Source organism: Rhipicephalus microplus, unplaced genomic scaffold (assembly GCF_043290135.1).
Source record: "Rhipicephalus microplus isolate Deutch F79 unplaced genomic scaffold, USDA_Rmic scaffold_183, whole genome shotgun sequence".
In the NCBI taxonomy this organism is placed as follows: Eukaryota; Metazoa; Arthropoda; class Arachnida; order Ixodida; family Ixodidae; genus Rhipicephalus; species Rhipicephalus microplus.
In genome coordinates, this window is record NW_027464754.1 from 338067 (window position 1) to 362708 (window position 24642).

General features: G+C 50.0%; 1 protein-coding gene and 46 non-coding genes across 47 annotated transcripts; all 47 read right to left on the reverse strand.

The window, feature by feature from the left end:
• Positions 1-5941: 5941 nt before the first annotated feature.
• TRNAR-UCG (transfer RNA arginine (anticodon UCG)) lies at positions 5942-6014 on the reverse strand. The gene has a single exon. It is a non-coding gene; the product is annotated as a tRNA-Arg (tRNA).
• Positions 6015-6250: 236 nt separating this feature from the next.
• Positions 6251-6323, reverse strand: TRNAR-ACG (transfer RNA arginine (anticodon ACG)). Its single transcript has one exon. It is a non-coding gene; the product is annotated as a tRNA-Arg (tRNA).
• Positions 6324-6407: 84 nt separating this feature from the next.
• Positions 6408-6480, reverse strand: TRNAR-ACG (transfer RNA arginine (anticodon ACG)). Its single transcript has one exon. It is a non-coding gene; the product is annotated as a tRNA-Arg (tRNA).
• Positions 6481-6564: 84 nt separating this feature from the next.
• Positions 6565-6637, reverse strand: TRNAR-ACG (transfer RNA arginine (anticodon ACG)). The gene has a single exon. It is a non-coding gene; the product is annotated as a tRNA-Arg (tRNA).
• Positions 6638-6877: 240 nt separating this feature from the next.
• Positions 6878-6950, reverse strand: TRNAR-ACG (transfer RNA arginine (anticodon ACG)). Its single transcript has one exon. It is a non-coding gene; the product is annotated as a tRNA-Arg (tRNA).
• An 83-nt stretch (positions 6951-7033) lies between these two features.
• On the reverse strand, positions 7034-7106 carry TRNAR-ACG (transfer RNA arginine (anticodon ACG)). Its single transcript has one exon. It is a non-coding gene; the product is annotated as a tRNA-Arg (tRNA).
• An 83-nt stretch (positions 7107-7189) lies between these two features.
• On the reverse strand, positions 7190-7262 carry TRNAR-ACG (transfer RNA arginine (anticodon ACG)). Its single transcript has one exon. It is a non-coding gene; the product is annotated as a tRNA-Arg (tRNA).
• An 84-nt stretch (positions 7263-7346) lies between these two features.
• TRNAR-ACG (transfer RNA arginine (anticodon ACG)) lies at positions 7347-7419 on the reverse strand. The gene has a single exon. It is a non-coding gene; the product is annotated as a tRNA-Arg (tRNA).
• Positions 7420-7503: 84 nt separating this feature from the next.
• Positions 7504-7576, reverse strand: TRNAR-ACG (transfer RNA arginine (anticodon ACG)). Its single transcript has one exon. It is a non-coding gene; the product is annotated as a tRNA-Arg (tRNA).
• An 84-nt stretch (positions 7577-7660) lies between these two features.
• On the reverse strand, positions 7661-7733 carry TRNAR-ACG (transfer RNA arginine (anticodon ACG)). Its single transcript has one exon. It is a non-coding gene; the product is annotated as a tRNA-Arg (tRNA).
• Positions 7734-7817: 84 nt separating this feature from the next.
• TRNAR-ACG (transfer RNA arginine (anticodon ACG)) lies at positions 7818-7890 on the reverse strand. Its single transcript has one exon. It is a non-coding gene; the product is annotated as a tRNA-Arg (tRNA).
• A 4956-nt stretch (positions 7891-12846) lies between these two features.
• TRNAR-ACG (transfer RNA arginine (anticodon ACG)) lies at positions 12847-12919 on the reverse strand. The gene has a single exon. It is a non-coding gene; the product is annotated as a tRNA-Arg (tRNA).
• Positions 12920-13004: 85 nt separating this feature from the next.
• TRNAR-ACG (transfer RNA arginine (anticodon ACG)) lies at positions 13005-13077 on the reverse strand. Its single transcript has one exon. It is a non-coding gene; the product is annotated as a tRNA-Arg (tRNA).
• An 84-nt stretch (positions 13078-13161) lies between these two features.
• TRNAL-AAG (transfer RNA leucine (anticodon AAG)) lies at positions 13162-13234 on the reverse strand. The gene has a single exon. It is a non-coding gene; the product is annotated as a tRNA-Leu (tRNA).
• Positions 13235-13319: 85 nt separating this feature from the next.
• On the reverse strand, positions 13320-13392 carry TRNAR-ACG (transfer RNA arginine (anticodon ACG)). The gene has a single exon. It is a non-coding gene; the product is annotated as a tRNA-Arg (tRNA).
• Positions 13393-13476: 84 nt separating this feature from the next.
• Positions 13477-13549, reverse strand: TRNAR-ACG (transfer RNA arginine (anticodon ACG)). Its single transcript has one exon. It is a non-coding gene; the product is annotated as a tRNA-Arg (tRNA).
• Positions 13550-13632: 83 nt separating this feature from the next.
• Positions 13633-13705, reverse strand: TRNAR-ACG (transfer RNA arginine (anticodon ACG)). The gene has a single exon. It is a non-coding gene; the product is annotated as a tRNA-Arg (tRNA).
• A 241-nt stretch (positions 13706-13946) lies between these two features.
• Positions 13947-14019, reverse strand: TRNAR-ACG (transfer RNA arginine (anticodon ACG)). Its single transcript has one exon. It is a non-coding gene; the product is annotated as a tRNA-Arg (tRNA).
• Positions 14020-14102: 83 nt separating this feature from the next.
• TRNAR-ACG (transfer RNA arginine (anticodon ACG)) lies at positions 14103-14175 on the reverse strand. Its single transcript has one exon. It is a non-coding gene; the product is annotated as a tRNA-Arg (tRNA).
• An 85-nt stretch (positions 14176-14260) lies between these two features.
• Positions 14261-14333, reverse strand: TRNAR-ACG (transfer RNA arginine (anticodon ACG)). The gene has a single exon. It is a non-coding gene; the product is annotated as a tRNA-Arg (tRNA).
• An 84-nt stretch (positions 14334-14417) lies between these two features.
• On the reverse strand, positions 14418-14490 carry TRNAS-ACU (transfer RNA serine (anticodon ACU)). Its single transcript has one exon. It is a non-coding gene; the product is annotated as a tRNA-Ser (tRNA).
• Positions 14491-14573: 83 nt separating this feature from the next.
• Positions 14574-14646, reverse strand: TRNAR-ACG (transfer RNA arginine (anticodon ACG)). Its single transcript has one exon. It is a non-coding gene; the product is annotated as a tRNA-Arg (tRNA).
• Positions 14647-14889: 243 nt separating this feature from the next.
• On the reverse strand, positions 14890-14962 carry TRNAR-ACG (transfer RNA arginine (anticodon ACG)). The gene has a single exon. It is a non-coding gene; the product is annotated as a tRNA-Arg (tRNA).
• A 405-nt stretch (positions 14963-15367) lies between these two features.
• On the reverse strand, positions 15368-15440 carry TRNAR-ACG (transfer RNA arginine (anticodon ACG)). The gene has a single exon. It is a non-coding gene; the product is annotated as a tRNA-Arg (tRNA).
• Positions 15441-15522: 82 nt separating this feature from the next.
• On the reverse strand, positions 15523-15595 carry TRNAR-ACG (transfer RNA arginine (anticodon ACG)). The gene has a single exon. It is a non-coding gene; the product is annotated as a tRNA-Arg (tRNA).
• Positions 15596-15677: 82 nt separating this feature from the next.
• TRNAR-ACG (transfer RNA arginine (anticodon ACG)) lies at positions 15678-15750 on the reverse strand. Its single transcript has one exon. It is a non-coding gene; the product is annotated as a tRNA-Arg (tRNA).
• Positions 15751-15833: 83 nt separating this feature from the next.
• On the reverse strand, positions 15834-15906 carry TRNAR-ACG (transfer RNA arginine (anticodon ACG)). The gene has a single exon. It is a non-coding gene; the product is annotated as a tRNA-Arg (tRNA).
• Positions 15907-15987: 81 nt separating this feature from the next.
• Positions 15988-16060, reverse strand: TRNAR-ACG (transfer RNA arginine (anticodon ACG)). Its single transcript has one exon. It is a non-coding gene; the product is annotated as a tRNA-Arg (tRNA).
• Positions 16061-16143: 83 nt separating this feature from the next.
• On the reverse strand, positions 16144-16216 carry TRNAR-ACG (transfer RNA arginine (anticodon ACG)). Its single transcript has one exon. It is a non-coding gene; the product is annotated as a tRNA-Arg (tRNA).
• Positions 16217-16298: 82 nt separating this feature from the next.
• Positions 16299-16371, reverse strand: TRNAR-ACG (transfer RNA arginine (anticodon ACG)). Its single transcript has one exon. It is a non-coding gene; the product is annotated as a tRNA-Arg (tRNA).
• Positions 16372-16453: 82 nt separating this feature from the next.
• TRNAR-ACG (transfer RNA arginine (anticodon ACG)) lies at positions 16454-16526 on the reverse strand. The gene has a single exon. It is a non-coding gene; the product is annotated as a tRNA-Arg (tRNA).
• Positions 16527-16765: 239 nt separating this feature from the next.
• Positions 16766-16838, reverse strand: TRNAR-UCG (transfer RNA arginine (anticodon UCG)). Its single transcript has one exon. It is a non-coding gene; the product is annotated as a tRNA-Arg (tRNA).
• Positions 16839-16923: 85 nt separating this feature from the next.
• Positions 16924-16996, reverse strand: TRNAP-AGG (transfer RNA proline (anticodon AGG)). The gene has a single exon. It is a non-coding gene; the product is annotated as a tRNA-Pro (tRNA).
• Positions 16997-17079: 83 nt separating this feature from the next.
• TRNAR-ACG (transfer RNA arginine (anticodon ACG)) lies at positions 17080-17152 on the reverse strand. The gene has a single exon. It is a non-coding gene; the product is annotated as a tRNA-Arg (tRNA).
• A 242-nt stretch (positions 17153-17394) lies between these two features.
• Positions 17395-17467, reverse strand: TRNAR-ACG (transfer RNA arginine (anticodon ACG)). The gene has a single exon. It is a non-coding gene; the product is annotated as a tRNA-Arg (tRNA).
• An 81-nt stretch (positions 17468-17548) lies between these two features.
• Positions 17549-17621, reverse strand: TRNAR-ACG (transfer RNA arginine (anticodon ACG)). Its single transcript has one exon. It is a non-coding gene; the product is annotated as a tRNA-Arg (tRNA).
• Positions 17622-17703: 82 nt separating this feature from the next.
• TRNAR-ACG (transfer RNA arginine (anticodon ACG)) lies at positions 17704-17776 on the reverse strand. Its single transcript has one exon. It is a non-coding gene; the product is annotated as a tRNA-Arg (tRNA).
• An 82-nt stretch (positions 17777-17858) lies between these two features.
• On the reverse strand, positions 17859-17931 carry TRNAR-ACG (transfer RNA arginine (anticodon ACG)). The gene has a single exon. It is a non-coding gene; the product is annotated as a tRNA-Arg (tRNA).
• Positions 17932-18012: 81 nt separating this feature from the next.
• TRNAR-ACG (transfer RNA arginine (anticodon ACG)) lies at positions 18013-18085 on the reverse strand. The gene has a single exon. It is a non-coding gene; the product is annotated as a tRNA-Arg (tRNA).
• An 83-nt stretch (positions 18086-18168) lies between these two features.
• Positions 18169-18241, reverse strand: TRNAR-ACG (transfer RNA arginine (anticodon ACG)). Its single transcript has one exon. It is a non-coding gene; the product is annotated as a tRNA-Arg (tRNA).
• Positions 18242-18323: 82 nt separating this feature from the next.
• On the reverse strand, positions 18324-18396 carry TRNAR-ACG (transfer RNA arginine (anticodon ACG)). The gene has a single exon. It is a non-coding gene; the product is annotated as a tRNA-Arg (tRNA).
• Positions 18397-18478: 82 nt separating this feature from the next.
• On the reverse strand, positions 18479-18551 carry TRNAR-ACG (transfer RNA arginine (anticodon ACG)). The gene has a single exon. It is a non-coding gene; the product is annotated as a tRNA-Arg (tRNA).
• An 82-nt stretch (positions 18552-18633) lies between these two features.
• Positions 18634-18706, reverse strand: TRNAR-ACG (transfer RNA arginine (anticodon ACG)). Its single transcript has one exon. It is a non-coding gene; the product is annotated as a tRNA-Arg (tRNA).
• Positions 18707-18789: 83 nt separating this feature from the next.
• Positions 18790-18862, reverse strand: TRNAR-ACG (transfer RNA arginine (anticodon ACG)). The gene has a single exon. It is a non-coding gene; the product is annotated as a tRNA-Arg (tRNA).
• Positions 18863-18946: 84 nt separating this feature from the next.
• Positions 18947-19019, reverse strand: TRNAP-AGG (transfer RNA proline (anticodon AGG)). The gene has a single exon. It is a non-coding gene; the product is annotated as a tRNA-Pro (tRNA).
• Positions 19020-19103: 84 nt separating this feature from the next.
• On the reverse strand, positions 19104-19176 carry TRNAR-ACG (transfer RNA arginine (anticodon ACG)). The gene has a single exon. It is a non-coding gene; the product is annotated as a tRNA-Arg (tRNA).
• Positions 19177-22504: 3328 nt separating this feature from the next.
• On the reverse strand, positions 22505-24390 carry LOC142791690 (uncharacterized). Its single transcript, XM_075885536.1, has one exon. The coding sequence runs from the start codon at positions 24337-24339 to the stop codon at positions 23074-23076; it is 1266 nt and encodes a 421-aa protein (XP_075741651.1). The 5' UTR covers positions 24340-24390; the 3' UTR covers positions 22505-23073.
• Between the last annotated feature and the right edge of the window lie 252 nt (positions 24391-24642).

Here is a 24642-nt window from a genome sequence, read left to right on the forward strand (position 1 = left end):
CGGCGGCTGCATTTCCGATGGAGGCGGAAATGTTGTAGGCCCGTGTACTCAGATTTGGGTGCACGTTAAAGAACCCCAGGTGGTCAAAATTTCCGGAGCCCTCCACTACGGCGTCTCTCATAATCATATGGTGATTTTGGGACGTTAAACCCCACAAATCTAATCTACAACCAACTAGCCCGGCAACGTGCCTTAGCAACGTTATACTGCGCGTATTCCCATATGACCCCGAATAGTGGATGCAAAAGCAAGTTCGAAAAAAAAAATTCATGCGCGTAATTGTAGTTTTAAGGCATGCTATACCCATTACACAGAAAGCAGTCGTATGGAAAAGCTTTAGTGACAGCCACTTTACATTTTATGAATTACTTTGTAGTAATGCGGAATTGTAGTAATACTGACAAGTATACTTGTCAGTCGAAGTATACTGCTGGCTGGGCTAGTTGGTGCATAATAAAATGGTCTTGCTTTAGCGCGGCTCAGTTTGAGCGTGAATATAATATGATATACGGTCACAGCGAGCTGAAATAAAACAATATCATTTTGTCGAGTAACATCACCCAATAAACAAATCACGTACGCCTTTCGGATCCATCGCCTCAATGATGATTGAGGAGATGGATCCGAAAGGATCAAGAAAACCCGTGAGTCTTCCGTACAAGTCTTCCACCATCACATTACATTGTCATGACACACCTCGCAGCTGTGGCTGTACGATCGGCCAAGGAAGTCGCGCTTTCGACGCTTGACCGCCGCTTCACGTGCCCGCTACGCTTCGACGTTTTCTTGCCACCGCATCGAGAGCAAGCCTTATAGCGTCGTGCGGTCCCGAAGACCTATAGACCGAAGACCTATAGACCGAAGACCTATAGGCCGAAGACCTATAGGCCGAAGACCTATAGGTCTTCGGCCTTGCGAGCGCGCTCTGTAGGGTCTGGCCGGCGGGCCGTTAGTGCCCTACGAGCTCTATAGCCGCCGCTTGCATCGCCTATACGCCCAAGCTTAACAACCTTACAAGCCAGCTCCTAAAGGTATGAACTTAGTGGTTGGAGTACGTACGCGCACCACAGGGACAGAATATCGTTATCGCGGTCAACTCTTTTAGGCAAAGCCCTCTTTTTTTTGCGGTTTGTGTTTCTCACTTGTGTTCTTTTTATCTGATCATGGAAGATGCGTGTGCGCGGGGTAATCCGTGTACACGTGATTGCTTTCGGTGACTATGTAGCTTGCCTACCAGATGCTTTTGATCGGTGGTATGATTGGAATGGTGCGCGCGGTTTCGTGTGGCGTACAAACGAGTGGTTGGTGCAATAAAGGCGTCAGTTGTAAGTTCAACGCTCGTCCAACGCGCTGTGTTCCCGCGTCCTTTGTTGCGTTGTCTTTCCCGGGAGCCTCGGCAAGGTTTCAACGGAGACTGGTTGGGAATTTGTTTGGACAAACCCGTGCGGCGCACGGGATCGTATGTGGTTCGCCGGATCCACCGCAACCGGCGTTCGCGTCTGCTGCGAGGATGCGGTATTGTGTGGCATCGGACTGTCTCGAGCAAGTGCAGATATGTGGAACGCATGTCGCGACTGAGTTCGCCGTGTAAGCGTGAGACAGAAGGTAGGATTTTCCATGCGATGCCGCGTCCGACGCGTATAGGTGTGGAATCCGGCATGGTGACGTTTCATCGCATCGGACCGCCGCATCGCGTGTCAAACCGGGCACATTTTCGACGGCGTCGCTCGGGAAACGTACAGATAGAGAACACCACTTGTACAGCTCGGGAGACGTCACGCCGCTGGTGGCGCCATCTCCCTGTCGCCGCTCTGATTACCGTGGCCAAAGCGAGTCGGTGGAGTTACAACAGAGCACTCATGTACTTACAGTGTTGTATTGCTGTAGTGGGGGGCTCGCTCGGTGGATTTCGTGCCGACTGGTTGTCACCGACGACAGCGCAGCGCTGACCGACTGGCTCGCCCTACGCCATCTCTTGACGTCGACAAGAGTTCTCGCTGAGTGGTGCCACGTCCTCGGACCCCTGCGACCGTGTCCATCTTTCCTATCTTCTTGCACGTTAAAGAACCCCAGGTGGTCGAAATTTCCGGAGCCCTCCACTACGGCGTCTCTCATAATCATATGGTGGTTTTGGGACGTTAAACCCCACAAATCAATCAATTTCCTATCTTCTCCTTGCTTCCGTATGTGGCTGTCTCTGCCCCTCTCTCTCCTCCTGCCCCTCTCTCTAATACCTTTAATTAATATTCTTTTTAATCCCTCCTTATCCCCATCCCTCGCGAGCTATACTGTTGAGGTGTCCTCCCCCTGAGAGACAATTACGGGGCTCACTTTATCTCCTTTTCATTTAAGAATCACTTCCTGCCCACTGTAGCAGGGCTGAGTTTCGGAGCATTTGCCGACATCGTTGCTCGTGGTGGTCTAGTATATTTATATTGTCTGGTATATACGTGTAGTATATTTCACTCGTTACCTGGAATAGTTCCTGATTTAATAAAATGATAGTGGAAGCGTGCCGTTTCTGCAATACAAGGCCCGTTCCGCGACTACTGCCAGGATCGTGAGCAGCGATTCAAGGCCATATCGCAGGTGAACACAGCGACACTGGCGTCTCGGCGAGCCGGCTGGCTTCACTTCCACCTTTGCTCTTCACATCGGTTACGTCGAGTAAGTTAGTCTCGTATGCTAACGCATTGCATACGAATGCACAGCTTAATCGTGTTGTCAAAAACAAGCGCTTTATGACGAGCTTGCGTGCGATTGTGAATGCAATCCATTCACGTGTGAATGTGAATGCATGGGAATGTGAATTCACATGTGAATGTGAATGCATGGTGCCCGCCATGCTAGACCTCTAGCGGAGTCGTTAGCAAAGGCGTGGCTTTAATCATGATTTTCTTATAGAACTATGCGTGGCTCCACAAAGTTGCTTGTTTCGTGATTCACTGCGAGGGCACGAAGTCTTCCAAGTGTTCAGGCCGTGGCGCCTTACGTGATGAAATGATTTGTGGGGTTTAACGTCCCAAACCCACCATATGATTATGAAAGACGCCGTAGTGGAGGGCTCCGGAAATTTCGACTACCTGGGTTTTTTTTTTAACACGCACCCAAACCTGAGCACACGGGCCTACAGCGTTTTCGCCTTCATCGAAAATGCAGCCGGCGCAGCCAGGATTCGATCCCGCGACCTGCGGGTCAGTAGCTGAGTACCTTAGCCACATATAGACCACCGTGGCCGCCCCGCCGCGGTGTTCTAGTGGCTAAGGTACTCAGCTGCTGACCCGCAGGTCGCGGGATCGAATCCTGGCTGTGGCGGCTGCATTTTCGATGAAGGCGAAAACGCTGTAGGCCCGTGTGCTCAGGTTTGGGTGCATGTTAAAAAAACCCCAGGTGTTCAAAATTTCCGGAGCCCTCCACTACGGCGTCTCTCATAATCATATGGTGGGTTTGGGACGTTAAACCCCACATATCAATCAATCAATCAGACCACCGTGGCCGGGCAGCCGCCGTATGTGGGTAGAGCCTGTTGCTCATTGCTCGTTCGCCCTATGTGTGCCGAAACTTTGTGTGCCGAATGCCGAACCATCCGACGCTGCACATCGCATCGTGTAGAAAATTGTACTGTTTGTATCGGCCTTAATTCCTATACCGGTGCACAACGAGGAGATAACTTCAATCTGAGTCCGGTGGGGCGAGCCAATGGCCATGTTTAGGTCTCACCAAAAATAAATCTCTGCGACGAAAGGCCAGTGTCGCCACGCCTCCTGCTCGTGCGCATACGTCGCTTTACCCAGAGGAAAAATGGTGACGTTTAGGGGGAAATTACTATTTTACTAGAGAAAGTTTTAAATACAACTAAATACCTTCAATTGCACTTGTTGTTCACACAACGAAAAGGCTCTAGGTTTTTTTTTTCTCGTGTATTAGAACTAACAGAAAACGTTTCATATTCCGTCTGCTATCAAACTCGGCTAAAACGTAAGCAAACGACAGTGATTTTCATTTCGTGGTCAGGGGTGATGAATACGTCCGATATCACGCAGATTCGCGGAAGCGCAACCATCTTAAACGGAATAATCATTCCAATCATTTCATCCTCGCCTTCTTTGTCTTTTTAACCACAGCGAATACATTTATCGTCACAATGGCTCTTGTATGCACGCCAAACGACACATCCCTGCCTAATGAGAATGCGAGTGCAACGCTTTGAAAAACGAGAAGACTGAAGCCGTGGCAGGTTGCAAGCCCGGTGGTGCAGGCTGTAGTTACGATTTACTTGGTTTATTTCGGCTTCGTTCCACGCCTCTATGGGGCGTCCCCGATCACTTCCATGCGTGAAATTTCTGGGGGATGTGACAACAGGTCGCTTCGCTTCACCTAGGGCGAATGTGAAGAGCGCGCGCGGAACAGATGCGAAGCGGGCCGCAAGGACAAGGGGGCGCTAGTGTCGCAGAAGCGCGCGCCCCCTATTTTCACGGTGGCGACGCCAGGCGGCCGCAAAATAATCGGTGATACAATAGGCGAGACAAAAGAGGCTCAAAACACACGGCTCCTTCTTTTTTCCTTCCTTAATGCACGCTGTACCAGGGACAGAGGCGAGGGAGGAAATACATAAAGCGTTCAAAGAGTTGAGCCCCACTAAAAAGGAAAAAAGAGAGAGAGAGAGAGAGAAGTGTGACGCGGCGCTGCGTTCGCGGTGTGAAAGAAGTGGCTCTCAATGATCCAGCGCGCGCTCTTGAACGGCGCTTCAGCGCGGTGGCACTGTTGAAACCTCCCCCGACAGATCTTCCCTATCGCCCTCCCCGTTTTTCCCGTCTGCTACTCCCCAATTGTTCTTGCATCCCAGCCCGCGTTCTCTACATAAGGAAGCTCTCGCGCTCGAACGCGCAACAGAGCGCTTCCAAAGCCGGAAATTCAAAACAAAATAGAGCACGAACTTCACTCAAGCAGGCAGCCTAAACCAAGCAAATCTCTCTCGCGGGCGCTCGTGTGTGTGCGTGAGGGAGAGAGAGTGCAGCGACTTCATAAATATAGAAACGCGCAAGAACAAAAAGGAAGAAGAGAAGGTGCCGTCAAGTGAGGGCAGAATGACTGAAACAGTGACGAACTTTATAGAAGGTCGATGTGCCCAGGGAAGGCGTGCCTACACTGTGGAAGCCTCGGAACAATCTAAGTCCTTGACGACTTTTTACTTCGTGGTGATCCTGTGCACTTGAGTGAACACTCGTGCGGAAAAACAAGGGTTCTCGAAATCCCGCTGTTCCATTATCTCTCCTCTTTTTTTTTTCCCCGAAGCCATGTTCTTTGTCTTGAAATGGCGTGTTCGGGACCGCGCGAAAACTTTCAGCATGTATACTTTTTTGCTGTATTTCATTCCCAGCGAGTTTTGTTACGCTCCAATAACGAACACTGCGTGACAGCTATTGCACGCTTGGCGAATTATGTAGGCGAATGCATGTGGAGTTTTTTTGGGGGGTGAGCGTATGAGGGCTGAATTGGACAATTCTCGTTTTTTTTTCTGAGTCAAGAAGGGCCTTCGTGTGTGTGAGGATCCCAGCGGCAGCAATGACAATGGCGTTTAAATGGCTATAGAAGCAAACCGTGCACGGCCCACGCCACTGACCATTGCCCCCCCCCCGTCTATCTCTCCAAACCACACCGACATTGCCCCTACATAAGCCACGCTAACACCCTTGTAGCCCCCTCCCCCTTACCACCCCCCAATCTTAAGACAATAGATTCCCCACGCCACTGCACATGACCCGACGAGGAAATTCCTGCGACAAAAGCGTTCGCAACAAACGAACTTGTATATAGACCACCAAACATAATAGGGAACGTCATCTTGTGAAGATCTACCCATACTTAACATTTTTCGGTGATTAAAAAACTAGTTCTCGCTCTGAGGTTAAAAAAAGATATCCACAAAGAGAAAAGAAAGCGAGCCTGCCAGGATTCGAACCTGGAATCTTCTGATCCGAAGTCAGACGCGTTATCCATTGCGCCACAGGCCCTGACACGACAGGTCTTCTTGGAGATCTACTCAGCCATACCACTTCGTGCGCATAGAGAAAAAAAATGGGAGAGAGGAGAAATGAGCCTGCCAGAATTCGAACCTGGAATCTTCGGATCCGTAGTCAGACGCGTTATCCGTTGCGCCACAGTCCCGGGCACAGTAACTCCTCTCTTTGAGATCTACCCAACCATACCTCTTCGTGCGCAAAGAGAAGAAAATGAGGGAAAGGAGAAACGAGCCTGCCAGGATTCAAACCTGGAATCTTCTGATCCGTAGTCAGACGCGTTATCCGTTGCGCCACAGGCCCAGACACGGCAGCTCCTCTCTTTGAGATCCACCCAGCCATACCTCTTCGTGGTCAAAGAGCAAAAAAAATGGGGGAGAAAAGAAACAAGCCTGCCAGGATTCGAACCTGGAATCTTCTGATCCGTAGTCAGACGCGTTATCCGTTGCGCCACAGGCCCAGACACGGCAGCTCCTCTCTTTGAGATCCACCCAGCCATACCTCTTCGTGGTCAAAGAGCAAAAAAAATGGGGGAGAAAAGAAACGAGCCTGCCAGGATTCGAACCTGGAATCTTCTGAGCCGTAGTCAGACGCGTTATCCGTTGCGCCACAGGCCCAGACACGGCAGCTCCTCTCTTTGAGATCCACCAAGCCATACCTCTTTGTGGTCAAAGAGCAAAAAAATGGGGGAGAAAAGAAACGAGCCTGCCAGGATTCAAACCGGGAAGCTTCTGATCCGTAGTCAGACGCGTTATCCGTTGCGCCACAGGCCCAGACACAGCAGCTCCTCTCTTTGAGATCCACCCAGCCATACCTCTTTGTGGTCAATGAGCAAAAAAAATGGGGGAGAAAAGAAACGAGCCTGCCAGGATTCGAACCTGGAATCTTCTGATCCGTAGTCAGACGCGTTATCCGTTGCGCCGCAGGCCCAGACATGGCAGCTCCTCTCTTTGAGATCCAGCCAGCCATACCTCTTCGTGGTCAAAGAGCAAGAAAACTTGGGAGAGGAGAAACGAGCCTGCCAGGATTCGAACCTGGAATCTTCTGATCCGTAGTCAGACGCGTTATCCGTTGCGCCACAGGCCCCGGACACGGCAGCTCCTTTCTTTGAGATCCACCCAGCCATACCTCTTCGTGGTCAAAGAGCAAAAGAAATGGGGAAGGAGAAACGAGCCTGCCAGGATTCGAACCTGGAATCTTGTGATCCGTAGTCAGACGCGTTATCCGTTGCGCCACAGGCCCACACACGGCAGCTCTACTCTTTGAGATCCACCCAGCCATATCTCTTTGTGGTCAAAGAGCAAAAAAAATGGGGGAGAAAAGAAACGAGCCTGCCAGGATTCAAACCTGGAATCTTCTGATCCGTAGTCAGACGCGTTATCCGTTGCGCCACAGGCCCCGGACACGGCAGCTCCTTTCTTTGAGATCCACCCAGCCATACCTCTTCGTGGTCAAAGAGCAAAAAAAATGGGGAGAGGAGAAACGAGCCTGCCAGGATTCAAACCTGGAATCTTCTGATCCGTAGTCAGACGCGTTATCCGTTGCGCCACAGGCCCCGGACACGGCAGCTCCTATCTTTGAGATCCACCCAGCCATATCTTTTTGTGGTCAAAGAGCAAAAAAATGGGGGAGAAAAGAAACGAGCCTGCCAGGATTCAAACCTGGAATCTTCTGACCCGTAGTCAGACGCGTTATCCGTTGCGCCACAGGCCCCGGACACGGCAGCTCCTTTCTTTGAGATCCACCCAGCCATACCTCTTCGTGGTCAAAGAGCAAAAAAAAAGGGGAGAGGAGAAACGAGCCTGCCAGGATTCGAACCTGGAATCTTCTGATCCGTAGTCAGACGCGTTATCCGTTGCGCCACAGGCCCCGTGCACTTTTTTTTTTTTATTTATTGCCTGGCATGGACATTGTACAGGGCAATCATTGCACACACATATATTACAATACAAAGAAAAAGAAAAAGAAAAAAAAAACAAGCATTGCCATCAGTCCCATTTGTACTGATGTTGTCCTCTTAAAAATACTTAAGGTTTGCCAGGGGTTCAACCCTTGACAACCATTCTGGCTCGATATCCTCTATTTTGCTACACTCAATGAATGCAGACATGCTTTGCCTGAAATAAATTACTGCTGGTTTTGCGTCCGGGTCGAAATGGTATCCGGCCATTCGTGCACGCCATATACAGTGGAGACCGGTCAACATCACTACATCGAATGGGACCCCATCATCATTTGTTACTGCGAGGTACCTTATTCCGTGTGGGTCTAGTGGAAAATCCTTCTTTATTGTCCTCTGTAATATGTCCCAAAAATGTACCCCTTCCCAACAATGCAAAAAAACATGGTCTATTGTTTCTGGTTTCTTACATATCAAGCAGTGTGACCCCCATAGTGTAAAAAAACCCCGTTCCTCTGTGAAAGTCTTTACTGATAGTGTTCCTGTGTGTAACTTGAAGAAAAAAGTTTTCACCCCTGTAGGTACCTGCATGTTTCTCACCCGCTTCAGTACGTTTTGTCCCGGTCTTCCACTGTATATGGCCCTGTACAATGGTACTGGCAAAACCATAGCACATACATCTCTGTACAATTCTTTTCTTCTAACACTTGCTAGATAATCTATCGAAAAGCGTACAGATAAAAAACGTACACTGTCTACCACTTCCTTGAGATACCCACGCAACGTCACGGGCCGGCTATCCGTAGTAACAACAAAATCTGGTAAGGCACTGCCTAACCTGAGCTGGCATACCGTACGTAAAAACGGATCCCTGACGTCACGGAAAAACAAAAATCTATTTACTACTTGTCTCACAAATAGGTGCGCCAAACCAAGACCTCCGTCCTTCACGCGCCTGAACAAGTTGGTCCGTCTGCACCTTTCCCATTTCGAGCCCCATATAAAAACTGCGAACACTCTGTGCAGCCTTTGCACGTTGATCCTTGAACAATGTAACACCTGCATCACATACCACAGTTTAGCGATAAAAAACATGTTGCACACAGTAGCCCTAGCGAAAACAGACAGGTTCATGCCTTTCCACCTGTCTGCTTTTTCCTTCGTCTCTTTTGTTTGACGCGACCAATACTCCTCGCTGCCGTTATAACATTCCAGGGGAACACCGAGGTACCTTGTCGGTGTTTCCGTCCAGTGCACATTCGCAAAAAGGTCCGGCTTTGAAGGCCACCTTCCGTGCCAAAGCCCAAGAGATTTCGCCCAGTTTACGCGGCTTCCTGTGACGCTACAAAAATGTTTCACAACACTTATCGTTTCCTCTACACTTTCTTTGTTCGTACAACACACCGCAATGTCGTCTGCATATGCCAGCAGCTTAACTTCCACTGCCGCCAAGCTGAAGCCACGAATTTTTTCATTTTCATTTATCGCTAAGCACATCGCTTCGATGTAAATACAAAACAAAAGTGGACTGAGGGGGCAGCCCTGACGCACAGAACGCATTACGTGAATGGGGGCCCCCAAAGACTTGTTAACAATTAAACGTGTTGTGCAGTTCTGGTACGCCAAGGCCACTCCCTCCTTGATGATGGAACCGACATTAATATGATCTAAGATGACAAACAAAATATCATGCGCAACACAATCAAAAGCTTTCTCCAGGTCTATCTGGAGCACAGCAACGCCAAGTGAATCTTCGTCACAACACTCTAGCACACACCGCATCTTGTGAATGTTTGAGCTAATGGTTCTGCCTTTCATTCCACAAGTTTGGTGCTCTCCAACAATTTCTTTAATGACACCTTGAAGTCGCGCTGCCAGAACCTTCATAAAAATCTTGTAGTCGACATTGGTCAGCGATATGGGCCTATACGATGTCACCAGTTTAAGTTTTTCCCCTTCGTCCGTTTTAGGAATTAATATCGTATGCGCTTTGCTGAAGGAGGGCGGCAGAGTTTTCCGTTCGTACGCCTCATTGAACAGCTCAGCTAACCCCGGGGACAGTTCTATTCTAAACGTCTTATACCATGCTGCGGTTAGGCCATCGGGTCCCGGTGACTTTCCGGGGTTCAGATGACCAATCGCGCGTTCCACTTCACCTTCCGTTATTCTGCCTTCTAAAAGCTTTTTTGTGTCGTCACTAAGCCGCGGCAAGCGCTTGAGAAACTCTTCTTTAAAACCATGTACATTCGCTTTTCGAATTGCAAAAAGTGACTGATAATACGCAACAAAGGCCCGTTCGATGCTTTCATTGTCGCTCGCGAGAGTCCCGTTGCAATAGACCTTATCGATGTGGTTTCGGCGTCCTTGCGCTTTTTCGAGACCAAGCGCCCTTTTTGTGGGCGTCTCACCCGCGGCAAGATCATTTGCGCGCGCGCGAACCCAGGCGCCTCGATAACGCTCTCTGTCATGCAGTTCTAATTTTTCCTTGACACTGCGCACCTCGTCTTTGCAAGTCCCAGGCTCCCGACTTTCTAGGGCTATCAGCTGCTGCAGTGTTTTCTTAAGACTTCTTTCTTTTATTTGCGCTTCGAATTTTAGCGTGCTCGATCTGTCAAGCGCTTTCATTTTCACCTTCTGCTTTAAACACTCCCATTTCTCTGCTACTGTTTCCGTTTTTTCCATAAGCACTTCATTAATGGTCTCGTGCACTGCTTCTAAAAATGGTTCATCTTTTAGTAACAATGCGTTCAGTTTCCATAAATCCCAGTTGAAAACCTTACGCTGTTTCTTCATGCCTATGCGACACACAACCAAACAGTGATCTGAAAACGACACTGGCTCAACCAAAAAATCGTGACACATAGGCAATACATCTAGGGATAGGTATATGCGGTCTAAACGTGCATGGCTATTGCCATGAAATCGCGTGTAGATCACTTCGCGATTTGCTGCCACACATTCATACACGTCTTCCAAGTCATTTTCGGTTATTAATTTGCCTAGCACGTCACTGCTTTTGTCACGAACGCCAGTGCTATTGACTCTATCGCGAGCCCTTAAAACACAGTTAAAATCACCTAACAAAACCACCCTCTTATTACACTTTGTCCACTGAAACAGGTTAGAAAAAAACTGAGCACGCTCTTCTACACTATTCGGTGCGTATACGCATATAACTCTGAATTCAGTGGCACCATAAACAAAGTCACAATAAACAATTCTGCCCGACTGACATGAAAAAACACTTTGCACAAGAAGGCTTTGCAATTTTTTTACAAAAAGAACACAACCCGCGGACGTTCCTATCGAGTGGCTTACGACCGCGTAATATCGGTCAGTGAAACGGCGCACCATGCTCCCGGTCTCCTCCTCTCCGTCTACCTTAGTTTCCTGGACGGCTAGGACGTCTATGTCTTGGTCTGTGAGCAACCGATAGAGCTGACTTTGCCTACGCCTAGCCGCCAACCCTCTGACGTTAAGCGTAGCTATACTGAATGGCGGAGTTAATTCCATAGTGACTTGTTCGCTAAAGGAGTAGGCCCGGAGCATGGCGCTTACCCTTCACGACCAGCCCTCGGCTAGCCGCCTCCAGGACCATCCTGCTTCCCAGCGCTGTTTTCTTTTGCCTTGTCCTCCAGTCTCCGGTCGGTAGGGACTTTCGGCTTAGGTTTGAGACTACGCCGCCTCCCTTGCGGCGCCTTCGCAGGCGGCTCCTGGCTGCTGGTGGACGACGCCCCGTCCTGCTCTACCGAGTCGTCGAGTGGACGCTTTAGCGTGGCGCTGGTCACGCACATCTCGTCGTCGCTGTCCGCCGCCGTCTCTCCCTGACCCTCCGTTGTATCAGCTGTCCCCACTGGAACCACGTCCGTCTCGACCCGCTCAGGCTCGGCCGCTGACGGGGCGCTGGCCGGTGTAGTCGAAAGCTGGCGAGTCTCCGGAAACTTGGGTGTGTCTGCCTGCGCCGCCCCTCCAGTAGTCACAGGGACCACTGGGCTTCCGACCCCTTTGGCGGCGTCCTCTGCCTCGGCCGCGTCCATGACGTGATCAGCCATCGCCTCGTTCTTCGCTGGCCCCATTGCACTGGCGTACGTTCGAACGCAATCCGCCTCGACGTGTCCGAAGCGTTTGCACCGCGAGCAACGGGGAACCTTGCACTCTCGGCGGACGTGCCCTTTGCCTTGGCAGCGCAAGCATTGCATCGGCCGACCAGGCACAACCAGCAAGGCCAGCTCCCCATCGATCCTGATCTGGTGCGGAAGGTCTTCGACCCCGACGCCGCTTTTCAGCTTCAGGAGAGCTGTTCTCGTGGTCGAACACTTGTCGGCCATGCCCGGGACACGCCACCGCTCACGGCTCACCTCCACGACCTTGCCGAAAGCCGACAGCGCCGTCCGTACTTCTTCGTCGCTCACCCCGTGAAGCAGCCAGTGAATTCGTAGCCGCACCTGCTGGTCCTGTGGGTCGACGACGACGCAGCGCCGCCCCTTCACCTGCAGCTCCTTCAAGGCGAGCAGGCGTTTTGTGGGAGCGGCATCATTGAATGTCACCGCCCACAAGTGGTTAACCTGGTATGCACCGAGGCTTACCACATCCGGCAGCAGGCCCGTTGGCGTCAATGCGTCCCTGAAATCTTCGACCTTGTATGGCCTCGCTCGTACATCACCGTGTAAAAACACGGTGTTGATAACAAGTCGTCCTTTTGGCATTTGCGGCAAAATAAACTGGTATTCGCTATCTCCGTTCCTGTTTCCGCGGCTAAGATTGGCCGCTGTTGCCGCTCCGCTGGAGCTCATGATCCTGCGATCCGTTCAGCACGACTGCCGGAAGCAGAAATGACAGGCCCCGTACACGGCAGCTCCTTTCTTTGAGATCTACCCAGCCATACCTCTTCGTGGTCAAAGAGCAAAAAAATGGGGAAAGGAGAAACGAGCCTGCCAGGATTCGAACCTGGAATCTTCTGATCCGTAGTCAGACGCGTTATCCGTTGCGCCACAGGCTCCGGACACGGCAGCTCCTATCTTTGAGATCCACGCAGCCATACCTCTTCGTGGTCACAGAGCAAAAAAAAAGGGGGAGAGGAGAAACGAGCCTGCCAGGATTCGAACCTGGAATCTTCTGATCCGTAGTCAGACGCGTTATCCGTTGCGCCACAGGCCCAGACACGGCAGCTCCTCTCTTTGAGATCCACCCAGCCATACCTCTTTGTGGTCAAAGAGCAAAAAAAATGGGGGAGAAAAGAAACGAGCCTGCCAGGATTCAAACCTGGAATCTTCTGATCCTTAGTCAGACGCGTTATCCGTTGCGCCACAGGCCCCGGACACGGCAGCTCCTTTCTTTGAGATCCACCCAGCCATACCTCTTCGTGGTCAAAGAGCAAAAAAAAATGGGGAAAGGAGAAACGAGCCTGCCAGGATTCGAACCTGGAATCTTCTGATCCGTAGTCAGACGCGTTATCCGTTGCGCCACAGGCCCAGACACGGCAGCTCCTCTCTTTGAGATCCACCCAGCCATATGTCTTTGTGGTCAAAAAGCAAAAAAAATGGGGGAGAAAAGAAACGAGCCTGCCAGGATTCAAACCTGGAATCTTCTGATCCGTAGTCAGACGCGTTATCCGTTGCGCCACAGGCCCCGCACACGGCAGCTCCTTTCTTTGAGATCCACCCAGCCATACCTCTTCGTGGTCAAAGAGCAAAAAAATGGGGAGAGGAGAAACGAGCCTGCCAGGATTCAAACCTGGAATCTTCTGATCCGTAGTCAGACGCGTTATCCGTTGCGCCACAGGCCCCGGACACGGCAGCTCCTATCTTTGAGATCCACCCAGCCATATCTCTTTGTGGTCAAAGAGCAAAAAAATGGGGGAGAAAAGAAACGAGCCTGCCACGATTCAAACCTGGAATCTTCTGACCCGTAGTCAGACGCGTTATCCGTTGCGCCACAGGCCCCGGACACGGCAGCTCCTTTCTTTGAGATCCACCCAGCCATACCTCTTCGTGGTCAAAGAGCAAAAAAAATGGGGTGATGAGAAACGAGCCTGCCAGCATTCGAACCTGGAATCTTCTGATCCGTAGTCAGACACGTTATCCGTTGCGCCACAGGCCCAGACACGGCAGCTCCTGTCTTTGAGATCCACCCAGCCATACCTCTTCGTGGTCAAAGAGCAAAAAAATGGGGGAAAAAAGAAACGAGCCTGCCAGGATTCAAACCTGGAATCTTCTGATCCGTAGTCAGACGCGTTATCCGTTGCGCCACAGGCCCCGGACACGGCAGCTCTTTTCTTTGAGATCCACCCAGCCATACCTCTTCGTGGTCAAAGAGCAAAAAAAAAGGGGGAGAGGAGAAACGAGCCTGCCAGGATTCGAACCTGGAATCTTCTGATCCGTAGTCAGACGCGTTATCCGTTGCGCCACAGGCCCAGACACGGCAGCTCCTCTCTTTGAGATCCACCCAGCCATACCTCTTTGTGGTCAAAGAGCAAAAAAAATGGGGGAGAAAAGAAACGAGCCTGCCAGGATTCAAACCTGGAATCTTCTGATCAGTAGTCAGACGCGTTATCCGTTGCGCCACAGGCCCCGGACATGGCAGCTCCTTTCTTTGAGATCTACCCAGCCATACCTCTTCGTGGTCAAAGAGCAAAAAAATGGGGAAAGGAGAAACGAGCCTGCCAGGATTCGAACCTGGAATCTTCTGATCCGTAGTCAGACGCGTTATCCGTTGCGCCACAGGCCCCGGACACGGCAGCTCCTATCTTTGAGATCCACCCAGCCATATCTCTTTGTGGTCAAAGAGCAAAAAAAAATGGGGGAGAAAAGAAACGAGCCTGCCAGGATTCAAAGCTGGAATCTTCTGACCCGTAGTCAGACGCGTTATCCGTTGCGCCACAGGCCCCGGACACGGCAGCTCCTTTCTTTGAGATCCACCCAGCCATACCTCTTCGTGGTCAAAGAGCAAAAAAAATGGGGTGAGGAGAAACGAGCCTGCCAGGATTCGAACCTGGAATCTTCTGATCCGTAGTCAGACACGTTATCCGTTGCGCCACAGGCCCCGGACACGGCAGCTCCTATCTTTGAGATCCACCCAGCCATATCTCTTTGTGGTCAAAGAGCAAAAAAAAAAAAATGGGGGAGAAAAGAAACGAGCCTGCCAGGATTCAAAGCTGGAATCTTCTGACCCGTAGTCAGACGCGTTATCCGTTGCGCCACAGGCCCCGGACACGGCAGCTCCTTTCTTTGAGATCCACCCAGCCATACCTCTTCGTGGTCAAAGAGCAAAAAAAAAATGGGGGAGAAAAGAAACGAGCCTGCCAGGATTCAAACCGGGAATCTTCTGATCAGTAGTCAGACGCGTTATCAGTCGCGCCACAGGCCCCGGACACGGCAGCTCCTTTCTTTGAGATCCACCTAGCCATACCTCTTCGTGGTCAAAGAGCAAAAAAAGGGGAGAGGAGAAATGAGCCTGCCAGGATTCGAACCTGGAATCTTCTGATCCGTAGTCAGACGCGTTATCCGTTGCGCCACAGGCCCAGACACGGCAGCTCCTCTCTTTGAGATCCACCCAGCCATACCTCTTTGTGGTCAAAGAGCAAAAAAAAGGGGAGAGGAGAAATGAGCCTGCCAGAATTCGAACCTGGAATCTTCTGATCCGTAGTCAGACACGTTATCCGTTGCGCCACAGGCCCAGACACGGCAGCTCCTCTCTTTGAGATCCACCCAGCCATACCTCTTTGTGGTCAAAGAGCAAAAAAAATGGGAGAGGAGAAATGAGCCTGCCAGGATTCGAACCTGGAATCTTCTGATCCGTAGTCAGACACGTTATCCGTTGCGCCACAGGCCCAGACACGGCAGCTCCTCTCTTTGAGATCCATCCAGCCACACCTCTTCGTGGTCAAAGAGCAAAAAAAAAAGGGAGAGGAGAAATGAGCCTGCCAGGATTCGAACCTGGAATCTTCTGATCCGTAGTCAGACGCGTTATCCGTTGCGCCACAGGCCCAGACACGGCAGCTCCTCTCTTTGAGATCCACCCAGCCATACCTCTTTGTGGTCAAAGAGCAAAAAAAGGGGAGAGGAGAAATGAGCCTGCCAGGATTCGAACCTGGAATCTTCTGATCCGTAGTCAGACGCGTTATCCGTTGCGCCACAGGCCCAGACACGGCAGCTCCTCTCTTTGAGATCCACCCAGCCATACCTCTTCGTGGTCAAAGAGCAAAAAAAATGGGGTGAGGAGAAACGAGCCTGCCAGGATTCGAACCTGGATTCTTCTGATCCGTAGTCAGACACGTTATCCGTTGCGCCACAGGCCCAGACACGGCAGCTCCTCTCTTTGAGATCCACCCAGCCATACCTCTTCGTGGTCAAAGAGCAAAAAAAAGGGGAGAGGAGAAATGAGCCTGCCAGGATTCGAACCTGGAATCTTTTGATCCGTAGTCAGACGCGTTATCCGTTGCGCCACAGGCCCAGACACGGCAGCTCCTTTCTTTGAGATCCACCCAGCCATACCTCTTCGTGGTCAAAGAGCAAAAAAATGGGGAGAGGCGAAACGAGCCCGCCAGGATTCGAACCTGGAATCTTCTGATCCGTAGTCAGACGCGTTATCCGTTGCGCCACAGGCCCAGACACGGCAGCTCCTCTTTTTGAGATCCACCCAGCCATACCTCTTTGTGGTCAAAGAGCAAAAAAAATGGGGGGGAAAGAAACGAGCCTGCCAGGATTCAAACCGGGAATCTTCTGATCAGTAGTCAGACGCGTTATCCGTTGCGCCACAGGCCCCGGACACGGCAGCTCCTTTCTTTGAGATCCACCTAGCCATACCTCTTCGTGGTCCAAGAGCAAAAAAAAGGGGAGAGGAGAAACGAGCCTGCCAGGATTTGAACCTAGAATCTTCTGATCCGAAGTCAGACGCGTTATCCGTTGCGCCACAGGCCCAGACACGGCAGCTCCTCTCTTTGAGATCCACCCAGCCATACCTCTTTGTGGTCAAAGAGCAAAAAAAAATGGGGGAGAAAAGAAACGAGCCTGCCAGGATTCAAACCTGGAATCTTCTGATCCCTAGTCAGACGCGTTATCCGTTGCGCCACAGGCCCCGGACACGGCAGCTCCTTTCTTTGAGATCCACCCAGCCATACCTCTTCGTGGTCAAAGAGCAAAAAAAAGGGGAGAGGAGAAACGAGCCTGCCAAGATTCGAACCTGGAATCTTCTGATCCGTAGTCAGACGCGTTATCCGTTGCGCCACAGGCCCAGACACGGCAGCTCCTCTCTTTGAGATCCCCCCAGCCATACCTCTTTGTGGTCAAAGAGCAAAAAAAAAATGGGGGAGAAAAGAAACGAGCCTGCCAGGATTCAAACCTTGAATCTTCTGATCCGTAGTCAGTCGCGTTATCCGTTGCGCCACAGGCCCCGGACACGGCAGCTCCTTTCTTTGAGATCCACCCAGCCATACCTCTTCGTGGTCAAAGAGCAAAAAAATGGGGTGAGGAGAAACGAGCCTGCCAGGATTCGAACCTGGAATCTTCTGATCCGTAGTCAGACACGTTATCCGTTGCGCCACAGGCCCAGACACGGCAGCTCCTCTCTTTGAGATCCACCCAGCCATACCTCTTCGTGGTCAAAGAGCAAAAGAAGGGGAGAGGAGAAATGAGCCTGCCAGGATTCGAACCTGGAATCTTCTGATCCGTAGTCAGACGCGTTATCCGTTGCGCCACAGGCCCAGACACGGCAGCTCCTTTCTTTGAGATCCACCCAGCCATACCTCTTCGTGGTCAAAGAGCAAAAAAATGGGGAGAGGAGAAACGAGCCTGCCAGGATTCGAACCTGGAATCTTCTGATCCGTAGTCAGACACGTTATCCGTTGCGCCACAGGCCCAGACACGGCAGCTCCTCTCTTTGAGATCCACCCAGCCATACCTCTTCGTGGTCAAAGAGCAAAAAAAAGGGGAGAGGAGAAATGAGCCTGCCAGGATTCGAACCTGGAATCTTCTGATCCGTATTCAGACGCGTTATCCGTTGCGCCACAGGCCCAGACACGGCAGCTCCTCTCTTTGAGATCCACCCAGCCATACCTCTTTGTGGTCAAAGAGCAAAAAAAGGGGAGAGGAGAAATGAGCCTGCCAGGATTCGAACCTGGAATCTTCTGATCCGTAGTCAGACGCGTTATACGTTGCGCCACAGGCCCAGACACGGCAGCTCCTCTCTTTGAGATCCACCCAGCCATACCTCTTCGTGGTCAAAGAGCAAAAAAAATTGGGTGAGGAGAAACGAGCCTGCCAGGATTCGAACCTGGAATCTTCTGATCCGTAGTCAGACACGTTATCCGTTGCGCCACAGGCCCAGACACGGCAGCTCCTCTCTTTGAGATCCACCCAGCCATACCTCTTCGTGGTCAAAGAGCAAAAAAAAGGGGAGAGGAGAAATGAGCCTGCCAGGATTCGAACCTGGAATCTTTTGATCCGTAGTCAGACGCGTTATCCGTTGCGCCACAGGCCCAGACACGGCAGCTCCTTTCTTTGAGATCCACCCAGCCATACCTCTTCGTGGTCAAAGAGCAAAAAAATGGGGAGAGGCGAAACGAGCCTGCCAGGATTCGAACCTGGAATCTTCTGATCCGTAGTCAGACGCGTTATCCGTTGCGTCACAGGCCCAGACACGGCAGCTCCTCTCTTTGAGATCCACCTAGCCATGCCTCTTCGTGGTCAAAGAGCAAAAAAAAGGGGAGAGGAGAAATGAGCCTGCCAGGATTTGAACCTGGAATCTTTTGATCCGTAGTCAGACGCGTTATCCGTTGCGCCACAGGCCCCGGACACGGCAGCTCCTTTCTTTGAGATCCACCTAGCCATACCTCTTCGTGGTCAAAGAGCAAAAAAAAGGGGAGAGGAGAAACGAGCCTGCCAGGATTCGAACCTAGAATCTTCTGATCCGTAGTCAGACGCGTTATCCGTTGCGCCACAGGCCCAGACACGGTAGCTCCTCTCTTTGAGATCCACCCAGCCATACCTCTTTGTGGTCAAAGAGCAAAAAAAATGGGGGAGAAAAGAAACGAGCCTGCCAGGATTCAAACCTGGAATCTTCTGATCCCTAGTCAGACGCGTTATCCGTTGCGCCACAGGCCCCGGACACGGCAGCTCCTTTCTTTGAGATCCACCCAGCCATACCTCTTCGTGGTCAAAGAGCAAAAAAAAAGGGGAGAGGAGAAACGAGCCTGCCAAGATTCGAACCTGGAATCTTCTGATCCGTAGTCAGACGCGTTATCCGTTGCGCCACAGGCCCAGACACGGCAGCTCCTCTCTTTGAGATCCCCCCAGCCATACCTCTTTGTGGTCAAAGAGCAAAAAAAAAAAAAATGGGGGAGAAAAGAAACGAGCCTGCCAGGATTCAAACCTTGAATCTTCTGATCCCTAGTCAGTCGCGTTATCCGTTGCGCCACAGGCCCCGGTTTTTTTTTTTTTTTTCTTTATTGCCGGCTTCGCACAAAAGAAATACAATTTACGATCACATTTAAACAAGTTTAAAAAACACCAGCCTGGCTGTGACTGGTTTCATTTAAAACTGCTTCATTGTAGCCAACACATTCAACAACGACACCCATTCGGGTCTTTCTTCTCTGGAAGATAACACGTCTCTTATGTATACAATACTTTCCGTGAAGTATTCATGCGCACATCGGGCATCTTTATCTACGTGTCTTACTGCCATTCTAGTTCGCCACACGCTGTGAAGCACAAGCAACATAAACATATCATAAGGCACACCATCCTCATTTTCTACAGCCAAGAATCTAATACCGTGTGGTGTGATAGGCAAGTCCTTTTTCAAAGTACGCTGCAGAATGTCCCACAGAAAAACAGCATCCCAGCAATCAAGAAAAATGTGGTTGACAGTCTCGGGTTTCTTACAGATAAGGCAGTCCATCGACCACGGAACAAAGAAACCCTTTTCTTGTAACCATGGTTTTACGGGCAATGTTCCGCTGTGCAGCTGAAAAAAAAATGTCTTTGCACTTGCGCGTATGGTCATCATTTTCACTCTCTTCAATACGTCACGTTCAGCACCAACCTGGTATACTGATCTGTAGATAGGCTGAGGCAGCATTACGTCACGTAAATCTCTGTAAAGACGTTTTCTCTTTACAACAGATAAATATTCCATTGAAAATCTCACTTTCAGTATTTCATATGCCATTATAACTTCTCTTAAATATCCGCGTAGGTTACATTTCACAGACATACTTGATACCACATAATCAGGAATCTTATTAGAAAGTACAATTTGTAGAAATGTTCTCACAAACGGGTTACATTGGTCGCGTAAAAAAATATATCTAGACACAATTTGCTTGAGGAAGAGGTGAGCCAATCCTAAACCGCCATTTCTTAGTGAATGAAATAAGTTTGTTCGACTCGTACGCTCCCAAACCGACCCCCAAACAAACACAGCTAAGACTCGATGCAATTTCTGCACATTTGCTCTCGACATAAATAGGAACTGCAGAACATACCATACTTTGCAAACAATGAACCAATTGCATGCAGTCGCTCTAGAAAACATAGAAAGTTCCCTACCACCCCAGTTTCTTGTCTTCTCACGAGTGCTCTCACATATCTCTTTCCAGTAATCATCCGTGTTTTTGTAATGCTGGAGGGGTACTCCGAGATACTTCGTCGGTACAAGTGACCAGTTCATATTTGCAAAGTTTTGTGGGGTGGTCTCCCAAGAACCATGCCACAAGCCTAGGCATTTGTCCCAGTTTACTGCACTGCCTGTCATCTTGCAAAAAAAGGCCACATGACGTATCACTTCACTGACACTTTCCTTATCGCTACAAAACACGGCGATATCGTCGGCATATGTTAGCATTTTAACTTCACTGTTCATTAGCTGATACCCTTTTATTGTTTCATTGCTAATAATCTTCATGCAGAAAGGTTCCATATATATTGCAAATAATAAAGCCGAAATGGGATCACCTTGCCGCACACCGTTTGTCACTTGAAAGCTTTCAGTAAGTCGCCCATTAATTACAATACTCGTAAAGCACTCTCTATAGGCCATTTTTACCCCGTCCAAAATGACAGACCCTACATTAACATATTCTAATATCAAAAAAAGGATATCATGATTTACACGGTCAAAGGCTTTTTCCAGATCTAATTGCAACATTGCAACCTTGCTACCAAACACATCGCAACTCTCCAGCACGCTTCTCGCTACATGAACATTTGTATTTATTGTGCGTCCTTTTATACCACAAGTCTGGTGTGGTCCAACTAGTATTTTCATCATCCTTTGCAACCTGCCTGCAAGAACCTTCATAAACACTTTATAGTCTGTGTTGGCTAAACTGATTGGTCGGTACGACTTGACGGACAATAATTTTTTGGGGTCGTCAGTTTTCGGTATGAGTATTACGTGCGTCTTTTTAAATGAGCCGGGCAGAACCTTTAATCTTATAGCCTCCGTGAAGACACGATGTAAGGCAACAGAAATAACACCTTTAAAAGTCTTGTACAATGCGGCACCAAATCCATCAGGTCCCGGTGCTTTGCCAGCCGCTAGGTCATCAATAGCCTTTTCTATTTCGGACACTTCAATCGCTATCTCCAGCTGCTCTCTCTCGTTATCAGAGAGCTTTGGTATCAAATGCAGAAACTGAGCCTCAAACCCTTCCTCTGCCTTCACTTTTCGGCCAAGTATGCCTCGGAAATATTCGACAAATACTTGCTCAATTGCTGTCGCTTCACGTACAATACCGCTATCAGTTGCAATCGCTTTGATTTCATTTCGCTTGGCGTATCTTTTTTCATCCCCAAGTGCACGCTTTGTTGGTGTTTCGCCGAGAGATAATTTTTCTGCACGTGCCCTTATCACCGCCCCTCTATATTTTTCAATGTCAATTGCCTCCAATTGGTTTTTAATCTGCCTTATTTCTTTTGTGTACTTTCCTGGCATTTTACTTTCTAGACTCAATGCGAAGTCTAACTGACATTGCAAATCTTTTTCTTTTTCCTTTTTGGCTCTATGTAACACACCGGATCTTTCTATGGCTTTCATCTTTGTTACCTCCTTAAAACGCTCCCAGGCTTCAATCACGTTCGCTTGAGGCTCAGCTAACATTTTGTTAATGGAATCCTGCACAGCTTCAACGAACAATTCATCTTTTAATAATAAGTCGTTTAATTTCCACACATCCCAGTTAAAGCGTGTCTTCTTCTGTTTATACCCTATAGTGAACATTACTAAACTGTGGTCACTGAAAGACACACTTTTTACTTCATAATTCGAACATACTCGCATTAACTCTACTGACACATAGGCTCTGTCTAGCCTCGCATGGCTTTCGTTCTGAAAGTGTGTGAAGTGCTCTTCTGCAGAGAGCACATCACCAACATCTTCGAGATGACAATCTTGTACAATAGTGCAGAGTAGCGTTGCACTTTGGTCTTTTATGGCTGCTTTTTTTTGCTCTGTCCTGAGGGTTGCAAACACAATTAAAGTCGCCGAGCATAATGACAATCCTGCCACAGCTAAGAAAAGTCTGTAAATTCTCAAACAATAATTTACGTTCAACTTCTTTGTTCGGTGCGTAAACACAGACAACTCGCCATTTTTTATTATTATATGTAAAATCGCAAACTATGAATCTCCCAGTACTAGACACAGTTACAGTCTCCTCAACTATACCAATAGAATTTTTAAGGAACAGTGCACAACCCGCCGACATTCCAACGGCATGAGACACACACACATCGTACCGGGCTCTAAAAGGGGACACCATTCGGTCAGTCTGATCTTGCCCTTCAACTTTTGTTTCCTGAATGGCAATAACATCGAGATCACGTTCAAGCATCAAACGACTTAATTGATACTGCCTTCGTCGAGCGGCAAGTCCCCTGACATTGAGAGTCGCAACTCTCAATTCTGCTTCGACGCTCATAGCCATTAGGACGTGAATGGCCGTCCCGGCCACATGGTTCTCACCTCTGATGCTCCTTTATCACCATCAGGTCCAAGGTTCGATATGGTCTGATAGGTCCCCTCTCTTTTGATCACAAAAGTAGAGCGCCGCGCACGTTTCACGCAGCACATTATGCACACTTCACCACTGCGCTCCATTTGTTGGTGCTTCCGCCGGGTCAATACTTGTGTCACTTAATCCCGACCCCCACCTTACGGGGGCTTTTGATCTGAAGGGGGCCCCGCTGAAGGCCCCTTCTGTTGATGATCTGTCAGTCGCTGATGCAACGTCTGCTGATTCGGCACTGGTTGCTGCTGCGGCGGTTGTGTCTGTTGCACCTGGGTTGGTGGGAGGTTCTCGGCTATTCGACGTTCGCTGAGGATGTTAGGTGCCGGTCTACGGCGCACGTTCATCGCCTTGGCCGGTGGTTCCTCCACTTCTTTCGTTGTAGCTGCCTTCTGGCCTTCCGCCTCTTCCCTGGGCCTTTTACATGTATTTGACGTGTCCATGTTTTCCGACATTTCTTCCTGTGCTGCAAGCGCCGTTATATCTTGTGTGTTCCTCGTGGATTGCACGTCTTTTGTAGAACCCTTGTCTTTGTTAAACGTCGTCTCAGCACCTGTGGGGCGTGGCGTAAGGGGCGTCAACTTGGGTTTCGGTTCCTCCCGACGCGCCCCTATCAGCTCTTCTGCTTCAGCCTCGTCCATGTGATGCTCGGAAAGTTCTTCGCCTCCCGCGGGCCCTGCTACACTTGCATATGTTCTCATACAGCCGCTCTCATTATGCCCAAAACGCCGACACACTGTACAACGTGGGGCTCGGCAATCCCTCCTAATATGACCTGTTCCGCGGCAACGCAGGCATAGCGGTGCTCTTCCCGCGACGACAACTAGCGTGAGGTCTCCGGCAATCCGCAACTGATGTGGGAGGTCATCCACCGTGAGGCCAGCTTTGAGCCTGATGCTCACCACTCGCGTCGAAGAGCCTTTGTCGGTGCATCCATACACGCGCCAGCGCTCTCGCACTATTTCGTTCACCTTGCCATAAGGAGCCAACGCTGCCCTCACCTCGTCGTCAGGAACGTTAAACAATAGCCAGTGTATCTTCAGCTTCGTATCCTGGTGGTTAGGGTCGATAGTGATACAGCGCTGGTTCTTCACCACAATGTCCCCAGCAGCGAGTATTCTCTTCTTGCCCTCCTCGTCCTTGAAAGTGATGGCCCAAACATGATTCATTTGGTACGCCCCCAAGGCAGCAACCTCGGGAAGCAAAGCCAAACGAATAAGAGCGTCCCTGAAATCCTCAACGCGATACGGCCGCGCCTTGATATCAGCGTGCAAAAAGACAGTATGCAGCGTTGAATCATTTGATGGCAGTCGGGGCAAAATAATCTGATAATCCTGTGACGATTCGTCCATGTTCCTGGTACCACGACCGAGCTGGGCCGTTGATGCCGCTCCGATATCGCCGGAGCTCATGCCGCCACGTCCGTACACTACGGTGGCCGGAAGTGGAATCGCGCCACAGGCCCCGGACACGGCAGCTCCTTTCTTTGAGATCCACCCAGCCATACCTCTTCGTGGTCAAAGAGCAAAAAAAAATTGGGAGAGGAGAAACGAGCCTGCCAGGATTCAATCCTGAAATCTTCTGATCCGTAGTCAGACGCGTTATCCGTTGCGCCACAGGCTCCGGACACGGCAGCTCCTCTCTTTGAGATCCACCCAGCCATATCTCTTCGTGGTCAAAGAGCAAAAAAAAAATGGGGGAAAAAAGAAACGAGC